Source organism: Belonocnema kinseyi, chromosome 9 (assembly GCF_010883055.1).
Source record: "Belonocnema kinseyi isolate 2016_QV_RU_SX_M_011 chromosome 9, B_treatae_v1, whole genome shotgun sequence".
In the NCBI taxonomy this organism is placed as follows: Eukaryota; Metazoa; Arthropoda; class Insecta; order Hymenoptera; family Cynipidae; genus Belonocnema; species Belonocnema kinseyi.
The window spans coordinates 37171906-37187546 of NC_046665.1; the positions used below are offsets into that span (position 1 = coordinate 37171906).

At 30.6% G+C, this 15641-nt stretch overlaps 1 protein-coding gene across 1 annotated transcript in view; it reads left to right on the forward strand.

The window, feature by feature from the left end:
* The first annotated feature begins 1791 nt into the window (after positions 1-1791).
* The window catches only part of LOC117180475, a 91812-nt gene continuing 77962 nt past the window's right edge, over positions 1792-15641 (forward strand). The window contains exons 1-7 of the mRNA XM_033372974.1: positions 1792-2392; positions 2895-3079; positions 5036-5149; positions 5378-5474; positions 9142-9201; positions 9329-9493; positions 9683-9882. Of these exons, the coding sequence (XP_033228865.1) occupies positions 2151-2392; positions 2895-3079; positions 5036-5149; positions 5378-5474; positions 9142-9201; positions 9329-9493; positions 9683-9882 (1063 nt within the window). The 5' untranslated portion in view covers positions 1792-2150. The remainder of the gene's footprint in view (positions 2393-2894; positions 3080-5035; positions 5150-5377; positions 5475-9141; positions 9202-9328; positions 9494-9682; positions 9883-15641) is intronic.

The following is a 15641-nucleotide window of genomic DNA, read 5'->3' on the forward strand; positions in this document are numbered from 1 at the left end:
TAAAAGAATGAACCTCAAACCCTACATAGCGCTCCAACTTGCAAGCGAAGCAAGCCGCGCACGAAGAAAATGTGCCCGCACAGAGGGCAGCTGTTTCTTCTAAAGAAGGACGTGTATTAGGTAACGAAACTGGAATTCTGCTGCAGAAGAAACGATGGAGAGAGGGTTAATCATCACCTCAAAGATGTTACAAAAAGTAAATAAATATGTCATTTTCTTAAGGCCTAATTTTTCTATTGTCAATATTAAGAGAATGAAACATTGCCCTCTTTGTAATTGACAAACGATAGCTTGGGCGGCAGGTTGCGGCAGAAAGACATCACGATGTCAAAAATTTGTTCATTCCCAGTGGGCACAAAACTATAAAAATCCTTATAACGTCCTTGGGACGTTCCTAGGACGTCATATGCAAACCCAATCAACGTCTCTAAGACTTCGAATGTTCTGAAGATGACCTAAAGATGTCTTAAAGACATGGACGTTCTTGGGACATCATTCGTACTGACATTAGACGTATTAAGAGAATCCATAGGATGTCCAAAAGACATGTTATAAAAGAGGTCTTAGGGATGTACCAAAGACGTCTCTAGGGCATCCTTAATTTTTTTGCCCATTGGGTTATTTCGTAATACATGAAATTTCCATATAAATTTCTAATTATTATTTAGAATGTATATTCGCAATGGCAGAATAAAAGTTTGGGCTAACAGAGACTGATATTATATTGAAAAAGTGATTTTTTACGACGATGTTAACAAAATAAGGATTATTCTCACGCATTAACCATTGTGTTCTTAGCACTCTACGAAAGGGACGAACGTGGCTACATAATACATAGTTGAATTTAAAATATATAAGAAAAAAATATGAAATATGTTTTCTGCGCAAATTTCAGACCCTTTAGCAGCATCAATTTACGCGGAATTCGGTTCTGAAAATAATTATTGTAACATATTCTGAATAAGGAACACTTCGGGCTATCTGACATTTCCCTCCAAAAAATATCTTATAGAAACCTATAGAAATGGACAAAAGGATGTATAGAACCGTATAGAGCCATATAGAAATTTTATCAATTCTATATGGCTCTATATATAGTTCTATATATCCTTTTGTCCATTTCTATAAGTTTCTATAAGGCATTTAATAGAGGGTTGTATTTATTACTATGCCAAAATCCAACTTTAAGAGTTCAAGATTAAAACATTTATGCACTAAACCGTTTTCTTTAATTGGGTAAGATTTATTATTTTATATTATATATTATTAAGTATATTATTTGCTATTTATTTATATTAAGGTACATTATTTATTATTAAGCTACCGGTAGTATTCATTTAGCAGAAATTTAAATTTACCGAAATCTCATTTTCCCAAAAAATCATTAGATTTTAACTAATAATGTAGCGGGTTTTCAGAAACACTTAGATAGTTCCTAGAAAACCACTGTAATAATATTAATAATATAATATTAATAATAACAGGAAAATACTGTAATAATATCGCCCTGAAAATGATAAAAACTTCCGTTTCATAAAGTGCTGCGAAATTTTTTATTCTGCTCAAAAAAATATAGCACTTCTCTTTATAAACAAAATTTTAGATGCACTCTTGACTAAATTGCCACGCACGATTCTCGTTGTGAATGTATTTAAAAATGCGTCACTTCCGTTTCCGCTTTAACGGAAAATTGTGACATATTGATTGGTGGTTCCAGAGGACGAATCACAGCTATACCTAAGAAATGCTTTGTGCGCAAATCGTTGCGTCGTGTGGTTGCGCCCTCCTCGAAAATTCGAACATTCGACTCAATTCGACTACATTCGAGCAATATTTCGCTTGTGTGTTCACTTGTGTTTCGCAATCCGCAGTTGTAACATTGCAGTTACAAATTACATAGTGTCTTGTGATTTGTGATACCGGCTTTTTAATACTTCCCACTTTAGTTAATAATAACTCTAACCTGTGATATTATTTTCCGCATTTGAAGAAATCAGTTCTGCTAAAAATATCGAATAGTGATAGAAAGATTTACGTTGCAAAATTGCTAAGTTCTCTTCATTTCCTCTATGCACAACGAATAATAACGAAGACGATCATCCAGTGGAGAAGATCATCATCGTCCCCACCGTACACGAAGTGAAAAAGAAATGGACAAGCGAAGAGAAGCTTGGTTAATACAACAAGAAAGGGAAAGAGAGCATGAAGTGCGTAAACAAAAAATGATTTTGGATTATGAATTAAAAAGAGCAGCAATTCTGGGTTCTAAGGGTAGTTCAGAAAAATTATCGAATCAAAATCACAAGGAAAGCAGAAGCAAATCTCGAGGTTTTGAAAGTTTGAACTGCAACCGGCCAAGGCGTGTTTCGAAACCTTCAGTTATGTCGCGGAAGTGAGTATTGCCTTCTATCTTTTTATCTATTATATGAGCTAAACGTGCCTCCAAGTAAAAGTACGATGCTTTAATACACATATAATATCTTGCAACTTGCTACAAACCTGATTTGAAAAGGTCGCATTCAGAATGCGAAAATCGTTTCGTAATGTTCTATTTCGTTTCTGATACGTTTCTTTAGAAAAAAATTATATTTCGAATAAATAGAAAAGAACTCATGTTCAAGTACCAGTTTTACATGGAAATTAATTTACCGCCACAAGATGTTCTTTTTATTTATTTTATTTTCCTTAATTAGCACATATTAAATCCGAAAGCATAATTATTGGATCGGACAAAAGTTGAAAATCACAAATGCATTAAAATCTAGCTACGTAGATAGTTAATTGTTTTTCCATTGGGCAATGCATTGATTCAATAGCAACTCAAACACTAATTTAGAATTTAGTATGCGTAAAATTTATCATCTAAAAGATTTGATTACATTCTGTATTATCAGGTTCGAATCAGCTGGCGGAAATACGTCGTTATTTGCAGGTCCCGAAGAACTAAAATTTAATACAACAGAACTTCGCAGCATAAAAGTGGATATACATCGCAATATTCCTGGAGAAATGGCTACATATTGCGAAATTCAACGTGGAATTGTTAATCTTGAAGAAGTTAAATTAAAAAGACGAGAGGGTAATGTGATTTGGCTTACTTTTTTAAAGAATAGAAACCATATCTGTAAAATTTTATATTTGCTAAGAATCATGAAAAACGTATATCGTAGTTTACAACGTTATAATGATGCTTTCGTCATAATATGGAGTTGTGCTTTGATGTAAAAGGTAAATTGTGAAACTTCGCGATGAAATTACACAATTAGGGGGTGAGGGTGTATGTGGTAAATGTAATTTCTTAAGTTATTTTCACATCTCAACGTGTCCAAATGACAAGGTTCCATCTCGAGAGAACCAAATAAAAAGGTTCCCTAATTCAAAGGGATTGGTGTTCCCAATAATATTTATATGGGATTTTTAAGCTTCCGTGTTTCGCCGCCCGAGATGGCACCTTTTTATTTCGTTCTACCGTGATGGCACCTCGTCATTTGGACACGTCGATCTATGAATCAATGAAATACAAGTTCAATAATTTTGGAAAAAAATTGAAATGCTTAGTCGAAAAATGAACTAACATGTTAAAAATTCATCTTTTTGTGGAAGATTCATCATTTTATTTAAGGGGTCACTACTTTAGACGTAAATTAAACTATTTTGTTGAAATTTTTGTGTGCTTGTAGAAACTAAATTTTTCTGTCACAAATGCAACATTTTGGATGCAAACTAATCACTTTTTTCAGGATTAAACTGGTTTGTTGGTAATGCATATCTTTTTATTCAAATAAACTGTACTAAATTTAAATATTTTTTCGTTCTGGTATAAACTATCACATTTTTTACTCAGAATTCATCCTTTTTATTGAAAATAAACTTTTTTAGTCTACAACTACAGTGAAACCCTGGATTTATAGTTAACTTTGGGATTTACCGTGACATCATATCCAGTCTCTGTACTATTTTATCTTTCCGGTTTTTTCTGTTTTGTGACGCGCAGGTCAGTTAGAAAAATAACTATTGCATTTTTTATTGATAATCATTTTTCTGTTGGAAATTGAACTATTTTGCAGTGAATTCGTTTTTAGTCGAGAATTTAACATTTTAGATGAATTTTTGTATGGACTGAAAAATCTTACAGCCGTTGGAAATTCAACCCTTGTTGAGATTTTTTGTTTTTTTTCTGAATACATGTCTCTTGATATGAATTCTTTCTTTTTTGGTTAAAATTGCAACTGTTTGGGTTAAAATATCAATTATTATTACATTCTTTATTGAGCTCAATGTTACTTTCAAAGCTTTCGGACCCTAACCAAGAATGTGGGGTTGATCAGATAATATTTCGATATAATAGTTTTGTCATTCAAATTTTGGAGAAAAAAGATACCATTGAAAAGATGAATCCGTGAATTGCATATCTATCATTTGCAGATTCAGAAATTTAAAACTGAACCATTTTGCAACTATGTTAATCGGTAATTTTCTCAAGTAGCTTCTAATTTGTCAAGTATTGCAATGACCATTTCAAGCAAGGTCATATCCCAGACGGAAATATTACATATAGTTTGTATATAATGTGAAGTATTGTATAGAATATTCATTTGTTTTATACATTTTTTGTATAAAACAAATGAATATTATATATAAAACTTCACTCTATATATAATTTTTTCGCCTGGGATATTGGATCGATTTTTTAAATTTATAAATATTATCGAAAGATTCAAAGAAATCATGCGCAAGGCTACTATAGATTCCTTTTGCCATTTCAGTTCTAGATTTATTAAAGGCTTTTGCGGCATATAAGTTAGTCTAAAAACTAATAACGACTAAAAGTATTTCAAACACGAATCAACGGCAATCTGGAAACCGGTTCAGTTTTAAATTTTTGAATCTGCAAATGATAGATGGGCAATTCACAGAGTCGTCTTTTCAATGGGTTCTTTTTTCCTAGGTAGGTAGATTTTTTTATTATTTACTACTTTTACAAAATATTGCAGTTTTTAAAAAATATGTAATAATTAAATTTCAATCGTGATAGATGAAGGTGCAAAGCCGTTATTTGATCGAGAGGAGTTAAAATTACGTGAAAGAACTACCAATAACGAAGTGGAGGAGCGGCGCACGGTTAAAACAATAGATTCTGAAAGTTTAGGTAATGTACTTTTTACTTAATTTATTTCTAAATTTAATTTTCGTTATAGATACAAAAGCGATGCAACGTGGATAAATTTTATTGAGTAAATTTGATATTTAAATATTTTATAGTAAATAAATATTTAAATTGTTATATAAAACCATAATAATATTGACTTGTATGCAACATTCATAATTTCAAATCGGAATAAATATATATGTCTATATTGTATATTGTTTTCTATAGGAAAAACGAACCATTCATTGAGAAAACTCTCTAGGTCTGTAAGTTCTTTGAGAAGGCATGGACAAAGTACTTCAAAGGATTCAAGTGGTGCTTCCAGGTTCGTGATTCAGCAAACATTAGTTGTTTGCTAACGTTATTGCACTGTACATTGCACACAATTGAGAATGCCAAAATTTTATGGAATGAGTAAATAATCGCATAAGAACAAATTAAATTTACCTGCATATAAAAATAATATTACGTTTCGAATCTAGGAAATAATATTAATTTGTTCTGCAGGACTATTTTTGTTTCTCACTGTCCATTTCGCATTTTTAGTATATACAGAGTACTTTCTAGTAAATAAGTATTTGTAAGTCTAATTCTTTTTATAGATATTGTGATGGAAAAAAAGTTCGTGGTAATAATTTTAAAAGTATATGCGGTTTTTCTGAAAAGAAATTAGAGAAGGTTCCAAAAGAACTTTTAATCCACAATATTCTTTCTAAATTATTATTAGAATATATGTTGTGTGGTCGTCCATTCGGTAGGGGTCCACTTTAAGCATCAATATTAGTTCGAAAATGTTGCTGAGTGCCTTTAATAGGATATCTCGAGATGCGATTTTTGAAACCTTTCCGAACCAACAGTGTCCCTTAGTACGGACGACCACTTTTCATTAAATCACACTTTGCGACGTTGAAAAGCCATTACAGCACATTTTTCAGAACTTTCCCTTTGCGTTGAACGCAATTTGATTTTTAAGTAAAAAATTAGAAAAAAGGAAGCTCCTTTCCGAAAATATTTCTGGCTTTTACGAAGTCCTAAAAAAATGTAAAGAGGCTACGAAAATGAATAATCTTTCTTTAAATAAGTTTCTATTTTAATGTAAAACTGAACATGAAACATATCTATTTGTCTTGACTGTATACACAAGTTTAAACGAATTTAAAGAACTTCTATATAACTGTTCACGAAGAAATTGATATATTTCATTTTATCATTTTCTGTATTAAGAAAAGAAATTTTTCAAATTGGGCGTAGTGGTTTTTGCACGCAGTAATATGGATAATGGATTTTGACATTTGCGAAGATTGTGCGGGAGTGAGGGATTGTTGATAAACCTTAATAGTTATTTATGAATTTAGACGATATTAGTGTTTCTCTTTCTCTCAATATACATATTTTGAGAGGAAAATGTTTACTTACTGATGAAAAATTAAGAATAATATGAAAAATTTATTTATTAAAATTAATTAATTGTTGTTAAAAACTACATTTTTATTTTTCTGATACGGCTAACATTTTTAACTCGAAATATGTATTGGCTAAAGCAGTAGTATATTATTATTATTAATTTATGATTCCCTCACTTTTGCGTGAATCTTGTTAACGTCAGAAACAAATGCACTGAGATTGCTTTTTTAATTGTATGAATTTATTCATGAGTATCCTGGTTTATACAGAAATGCACACAATTATTATATATAAAAAATGATACAATATTAAAGAAAAAAGACAGTGTGTTGAAAATTTTTCAAAAATATTGCAATATTTAGAATTAAGATGATTTTGAGCGATTTAAAAAAGTATAGATAAATTGATTACGAAGACTGTAGACGATCTAACTAAATTTTGTTAGGTATTTTTAAAAATATTTCCTAGTTTTTGTAGATTTACCAAAAAGATCATACCAATTTTTAAGGGGATGTCATTATATCAGAATAAAACTAATTTCAAAAGATTTCAAAGAATATACATATATTTTTTTATAAACAGCAAAATGTTTGTTAAAAAAATCAAGGAATGTCGATCTATATTATGTTTTTAGTTTATCATATTTCAATTAAAAAAATAGAAAGTCAATGGGTTTTCTGTCTGAAACTAAGAATTAAGAAAATATATTACGTTTTAATAACAATAACGGCACCAAGGTTATCTAGCTCTAAAGAACTTTAGGCAAATATTAGAACGTCACGAATATGAAAAGTAGCTCTTAGTTTTGAAGGTAAAATTTTATTATCACTATATAAGAAAGGAAATTAAAGCTGAGGAGATTTAAGAATCCATGCTATGAAATGCTATGAAAGACTTTCAAAGGTATCCACATTTTGACAAATATTTACGAAATTCAATATATTTAAATAAATTCTAAAATATTTTAGAAGTCTCTAAAAGCTTCAATAAACTTGATAACATTTAAAATAGTAATTTGAGAAGATAGTAAGTTATTTTGGAACATGCTAAAGAATGTGGAGACATTTTATTTTTACTTTTCCATATTTTAATACCTGTATTCTTTATCTCTGAAACAAATATTTTAGAAAATAGAACTTTTTCACTAACAAGGGCACAAAGTTTACCGAGCTACATATTATTTCAGAACCTAGAATTTATCATATATTTCATTAGAAAAATGTTAGGACGTAAGGAATTAATCTAAGGTTGAAATAAGTGAATATTCAATAAATCTGAAATTTCCCAATATACTATAAAATAAATAAACTAACCGTTTTGAGAAGAAAGTTTTCACTGACGCATGGTTAAATATATAGCAGTAAACCGACTATATAAGAAAGGATATGAAAGCTAATATTTAAGAATCTAGGCTATGAAAGGAAAGGTGTTCTTTCAAAAGGGTGCAAGCGTCATTTTTGCGACAATGAGATTGTTTTCTTAAAAGATTGTAGGCTAACCGAAATAGGGTGAGCCTTCATCCGGTCTTCATGCGCTTTGTAATTAATAATTCGGTTAATAACTATTATCGTTATGAACGGATTTTTAGGTTCCGTTTAATATTTTCAATTAAAATTTAAATGTTGATTGTAGGTAAATATATATAAATATCAATAATAGATATGTATTGGTATTTTGTAAAAATTTAATATTTATATTAATATGTTGACGAAATCAGTTATTTTTATACTTTTTGAGAACGGAAAATTATCTAGTTATGTTTGACAATAAAGCTGCTAGACATCTGAAACTATCATAAGTTTCAATATGTTTTTGTTTCTAAAAACTATTTTATTCATATTAATTTGATATAAGCACTATAATAAAATGACTTTTTTTTCAGGAAAATATAGTTTTTCAAGTTTCACTATTTCTTTATAACTATTTAGAACTATTCAAATCTAAATATTGTTTTGAGTAGGCAATAATTGTGTGTGTGTGTGTTATTACAATTTGTTTTGTTCTAGATAGTCTGCTGTTTTGCTGAAGGAAGAAATTTCACATTGGACGAAGCGCAATACTACAGACACAGGTGCACTTGTATCATTGCAATGCTTTCACTGGAGATCATAATTTTGTTAATAATATTTTCATTCGCACTTTTTCATCCACTTCAGATTATATATAAAAAAAACTGTAGAAAATACCAAATTGTTAACAAAAGATGTTTATCAGACATCTTTCTGTTCAAACTCTAGAAATCACAATTAAATTTATGACAAAGTTTTTTCAATTCAAAGATTCTTCCATTTAAAAGCTAAGTCAGTGTTCGCGTTCAAAGTAAATGTTGCATTTGTAAAGTGCTACCACAGTGAGTACTTAAGTTTAACATCCATATGAGGTAAGATTCTTTAATATATTAATATACTTGTAATTGTGATGGTAATGTAATATTGATGTCATTGAGTATAATAGGAGTTAAATGTTACGTTTTATGCCTCATTTCTGATTGTGAAAATCAGTAAAGGAGTTTTAAATACGGATAATTACAAACCGTTGTAATATTTTAAAAGGATAACAAAATTTATATCGTTAACCCATTTTTGTAGGCATGAAGCGCCTGTCCACGGGGTAGAAAATAATCATCACAGGAACTGGTCAAATGAAAGGTAATTCATTTTTATTCATATAGTCTTCTCGTAAAAGAACATTTATGTGTCACATTAAAAAAAAAAGTATCTGGAATTTCGTTATATTTGTGATAGTGGGTAATACAAATTTGTTGACATGTTGCAGAGGTCGAAGTAGAGGACACGGGAGAAGGAACAGATCCAATGATCCCATAACACGCAGTTCATTGCATCTTTCAGATACTAAGAATTCATCGGAAAGTAAATCATCTCGAGACAGGTCTTACTATGCAGAAAGGAAACGTAGCCCGCAACAAAATCGTTCACCTCAGTGAGAATTAATTTAATTTTTATATTTTAATTTGCGATCGTTTAGAAAATGAAAATGAGATATAAAATCCGAAATTGAAAATAACTTGCCCATTGTCAGTTTCAATAATTGGTAACGCAGAATTCATCTGAAAGTATTTTGTCGTAAAACTTATTGCTAATATTATTTATCAGCCTATATTATTTGCAGGTCAGATAGAGATGATGAAGAACGTTATCGAGAATCTCAAGGAAGATCAAGAGAAAACCGCAAAAGAGAAAGATCTGTTGAAAGTCGTGGAAAAGATAGGTCTAGAGATGGAAGGATGCCAACTCTACCACATTACGTAGAGCAAGTCCCTGTTCCTGTTTATTACGGTGTAAGACATGCTAGTATTATTCCTTTAAATGGTAAAGTAAAAAATACATATTTTAATAAGCTTCACACTAGGCTTTAGAAATAAGAATGTATCAAATCTCTTCTGAAAACTATCACACGTACGAAATTACGAATAAAAGAAAATTAACTAATCGACTTATTATTTCTCATTTTAACAGAACTTTTCTCCAAGGCCTATAATGATGGGTGCAATGATGTCAGTAGGCAGACCTTGGGCTAGAAATAGTATTCCAGTTGGACCAAGGATATCTTTTCTGCCTCGATTCATGCACCCACACATGTTCAGACCAGCTGACCTGCTATCGAATTTAAGTAAGACTGCTCTGCAAATTGTAGAATTTCACATATTTTTTAAATTTTGCGCCAAATGTTATCATTAAGAGCATTGTCGATACTGATTTAAAAGCATTCGAGTATTTAATTGTAATGTTTGGTAACTGTATTTTAAAGCAGCTCTTCTTTTTGTAGGATTCAGTTAAATGTTTTGATAAAACAGAACACTAAAGGATTGGATTCTCAAACATCTTTAACTGCAAACACTAAGTATTAAGGCGCGAATCATAGCTCATAAGTATAGTCCGTTTTACAATAGTGTATTGCGATGATAGTGTGCGATGTAGGTGATTCACACTCGTCGTGAATTACCTACGTATACTAGCATCACGCTCTCATTTTCGAAACATTTTTTATGGTCCAGACATTACGCCGGAAAAAAGCGAAATTCCCGCAAAAATCAGATTTACAATTTTTTTTAAGAAAACGCTTTATTAAGAGGTCATATTTAACATATTAAAAATGCTACCACGAATACGAGGGAGCATCCGATTTTTTTGTTTGAAAACATTTTTAAAAATCACGTTTGCATAAATGGATGATATCAATTACATTTTAGAGCAAAATATGTAACAGAAGAAAGAAAGAGAATAAAAGTATGAGAAAATTTTGTCAAACAAATAATCCGCTATCTATAATAGGCTCCGAGTTATGCTACATTGAAAAATCCCCACTTTTTTAGATTGTCAGCGAAAAATCGCTAAGTTTCAAAAGCACTGTGTACCTTTTTACCCACTTACTTGACGGCAAAGTGTTCGACAGATCAGTGAAAGTAGACTCAGTTTGCTGTGATTCCAAAAAAAGAACAATGTTCTAGCTCTAATTGGTCATAAGTTATGACCCCACAAAGTTAACCATGTTTGCCTATTTTTATGGGTAAAAAAGTGGAGTTTAGTTTTTTCAAAATAAATCGTGTCAAGTTTAGTTTGCGTTGAAGCTAGACGATGAAATAGAGTATACAAAAATCTGCAAACATTTAAAAAAAGTCTTTTAGCCCTATTAGTTTGGAAATTGCGAGGTTTTAAAAATGCCATTTTTTCGGGCATTTTTGACCAAAAACGGAAAAGTTTTGATTTTTGAAAAAATCTCGTTTCCCGCGAGTTCCACGACAAAATCCCTAGAAAACAAATAAGAGTAGAGTCAATTTATTGTAACGTTAAAACAAAAAAAGTGCCCTAGCGCTAATAGTTAACGGGATATGACCCTGGAAAGTATATTAGATTTTCAATCAATTACAATCACTTCTTTTTCCACCATAGTACTAAAAAAGTACTCAAAAAGATGGAATTTTCAAAACCTCACAATTCCCAAACTTTTTGTTAGATGTACGGAGATTTTTGTATACTCTATTTCATTCTCTAGCATCATCGACGCAAACTAAACCTGATATGATTTATTTAAAAAAACTAAACTCCACTTTTTTGCTCCTAAAACAGGCAAAAATAGTGAAATTTGAGGGGTCATAACTTATGACCTATTAGAGCTAGAGCATTGTTCTTTTCTGAAATCAGAGCCAATTGAGTCTACTTTCACTCATGCGTGGAAAACTTTTCCGTCAAGTAATTACATAAAAAGCGGCTTGTTTGTTTTACAAAATTTTCTCATACTTCTGTTTTCTTTCTTTCTTCTGTTGGACATTTTGCTCTAAAATGCAATGGGAATCTTCCAGCCACACAAACGTGATTTTTGGAAATGTTAAAAAAACCGGGTTCCCCCTCGTATTCGTGGTAGCATTTTTAATATGTTAAATAGTACCCCTTAATAAAGCGTTTTAAAAAAAAAATTGTAAACCCGATTTTTTTGGGACCAAAAGTACCAGATGCCTGGACTGTTACATGACATTTGTGAATCGGGCACTTCGCGCACGCTCCGCATCCACGAGAAACCGAACTTTTCACGTAGTTTTTTCAAAAGTTATATTTAAACCCTTTTTAATTGAAAATATCTGTGATGTTTGCTTAATTATAATAAGTCAGATTTTAATTTTAAAACATTAGGATTAACCAAATATGAATCTAAAATGTCCATTCTGATGAAAAATGATTAAGGTAACTTTTAGAAGCTCAGATAGGTTATGCGAAATCAATTCGATTCTTCTTTTTTAGTAGTTCAATAAAATAATAACTAGTTTTTATTTAGATGACAATAAAATACTATAGACGTTTCAGAATGGATTTATCAGGTTGTCTTAATTACTTTTAATTTCCTGGAATAATACATTCAGCTTTGTGGTCTCTTACGATATCAGGCTTGTTAGAATTTTGTTTAAATTGATTTTTGAAATGCCATTTACCTACATGGATGTCTGATTATCTGAAAGATTTTTATTATACAAATCTTTTACAGCGTTCAAATCCGTCGTTTTTTTTTTAGTATACGATGTAATATTTAAGAGATTTTATGTACATAATATATGCAAATTATTTTGCAACGTAATAAAGCGTATTTCCTTAATAAAACTAACACTCGGAACATATCCCTAAATTCTACTTTATTAAAATGTGGCTTTCCATCTTGTTCACAAGTAGCGCAATGAGTTCATTGCTGTAATACTTGTATAATCAGGATACGAAGGCAATCTCTAATTCAAACTTAAATGTTGCTTATATATTTATCATTTACTGACCTAACTGTTGACCATTTTTTTGGCTATGCATTCTTTTATCATGCGGTAATAACTTGATTAATAAATATTTCCACTAATAAAGGTTGATTAATTTGTTTGGCACGCGTTGTTATCAATAATTAGAATTGATAGTGTCCTTTTTCATAATTCTGATAATTTCAACTCGAATTTTTTGTGCACATACAAAAAGACTAATTCATACTATAATGTTCTGATTAATGTAAATGTGCCAGTCTTCGTCAATGCATGGGTTGTCGGCAGATGGGCAGTATTTTACATATAGTAAGCTGTTGTGTTCTTCGTTCTCAGCCGATCACTCACACATCGAATTCCCGATAACTGAAGCAGCCAGGTTTCTGACTTGCCGATAACCCATGCACTCTCGTATTTATAACTTTGAACTTCTTACAATATTCATTCTAATAGGATATGTTACAAGTAATAAGTAATTTACGTTTCTAAAGACACGCTTTATTTAAAAAAACCCATTTCTCAAGTTTAATATAGTTTTTCAAGCATTTCAAATCCGAATTTCACCTTAAACTTCCGATAACTGGCAAACTTACCTTAATTCAATTGAGTAAAATATTATTTCCCTAAAATGAATTAGTAACAATCTCACTGCTATTTTTCGTGTTGAAAATTATTGTGCATTGTGAAAATTTGTATTATTTCTAATGGTTCCATACTTTTCTCAATTAGAAAATACACATTATCTGAATGAAGCAAATCTAGGTATTCATATTGTTGCATAACTATTATTTATGTTATTATTAATTAAAAATGATTTGTAGGAATAAGTTACTAATATAAACTATTGAAGACATTTAATAAAAAAAAATGCATTTTTTGCCGCCAAAATCTCCAAATCCACCATATTTATTTTGTATTGTTATTACATATTTATTTTATCAATCAATTTATTAGAAGTTTCTAATAGAAAGTTCTCTCCAAAGCTAACCAACAATTTTCATTCCCTTCCGCACCTTTCTGCTAAAGCACCTTTCGCTGCTCATTTGGTTTTTAATTGATTTAAGAGCTATTTACATTAACTTGAATTTTACGGTAAAAATTTGTAAAAATTTCCGGCAAAAACATAAAGCTTCGAATGCAGATCTCGGAAATCACATTTTCTTTAAAAAATTGTTACCAAGATCGTAATTCTTAATTGTTGATAAATTCTTGTCAGAAAGTGGATCCATTTTTTAATTTAAAGTATGTTATATTTAAAAAATTGAACCCATCGAAAGCATACTTTTTTATAGTACAAAATAAAAGCATAAATACTCTTTTAAAATAATTTATAATTCGTCAATTCACAAAACAATTTTATAAGATTTTTTAAACTTAGGATTCTTTTTTTTTTGCCTGAAAAATACTTAGGTTCTTTCCTTTAAATATCTTCAGAAGCGGACTGAGATTCTTCTTTTTGAAAGATTTTTAAATATTTCCATGTATTTATTAAGATTTTATACGTTTTCCAGGGAATTCGTAGAACTTTAAAGAATTCGTATTGTTTTAAAAAAACGTTTAAGGGGGGTTGCTACTTTGTTCGCCCGAAATCCGGCTGTTTTTTTTGGGAATATTTTTGGAGGAAAGTTTAAAAGATAGGAGGCTAAAATTTTCCACAATTGTTTGTCCATATTTATTGTAGCACTAAAAAATTTGTTGGGCCGTTACATAAAAAGGGGGAAGGGGGGACTCATCAATGGCGGGTGGTCGGCGTCGATTTTTCCCGCTGGTGAAAGATCTGTCCGCCGTGGAAAAAATATGAAACAAAAAATCAAAATACTTTCTTAATCTATTCACTATAGCGTAAAAAGTAGACTAGAATAAAGAAAGAAAAAATGAAAAATGAGGAAGTCATGAGATTTTGAAAAAAAATTTATTTTTTCACTGTTTTACTACTAATTATTTTTTTAAACAAACAATTTTTAATATTTTTTGATGATTGTAGTGTACTTTATGCGGACACCTTCTGAGAATATGTTAAAAAATTTGCATAGCGATTGCTCAATTTTTGCGCCTTGTGGGACTTCCACCAACACGGAAAACGTGGTTTTGAGAAAAACGCGTTCAAAGTTTTTCATAAAAAACGCAAAAAATTATGTTGAACTTTTGCGATATAATTACACTTATTCATCATTTCGTATGTTTTCGGGGTCGATGACTTCAAATCTGCCATCAAATTTGCAAAATTCATTTGTTTAAACAATTTTTATAAACAATATTTTAAAACAAATTACAATTTTTTAATGATGCATATGCTTTCCATAGCTTTCGATATCATTAACTTCAAATCTGGTATTATTTTTGTAATAAAAAATTATTTAAAAAATTTATTTAATAAAAACTATTGCAAAATTAATTTTTTCTTAGATTAATATGGCTTTCATAGTTCAAGCGGTCAGAAATCACGAATTTGACATCAGATTTACCACAATCATTTGTTTAAATAAAGTTCAGAAAATGAGAGTACTTACGCCTAGTCAGCTATTCCATGTCCATTACAAGCCACCTTCCTCATTCACGTCAAAAACAAGCCTAAAATCGGAAACAGTTTCGCCGCCGCAGAGCACCCGGCCGCTGCAGCCCAGCGCGTTTGACACCGCTCTATTCAAGGGCCCATAACTTTTGAAATTTTTGATATTTTGACTTGAAATTTTCCAGGTATATTTTTGAAACATATATCTATCCGAAAATGCAAAAAGAAAAAAAAGATTTTTTTGACCCAAAAAAGTAGGAACCCCCCTTAAAGCTTTTAAACGTCCTAAGGAATTTTAAAAGCTTTTACGGCAATCCCGGTAATAT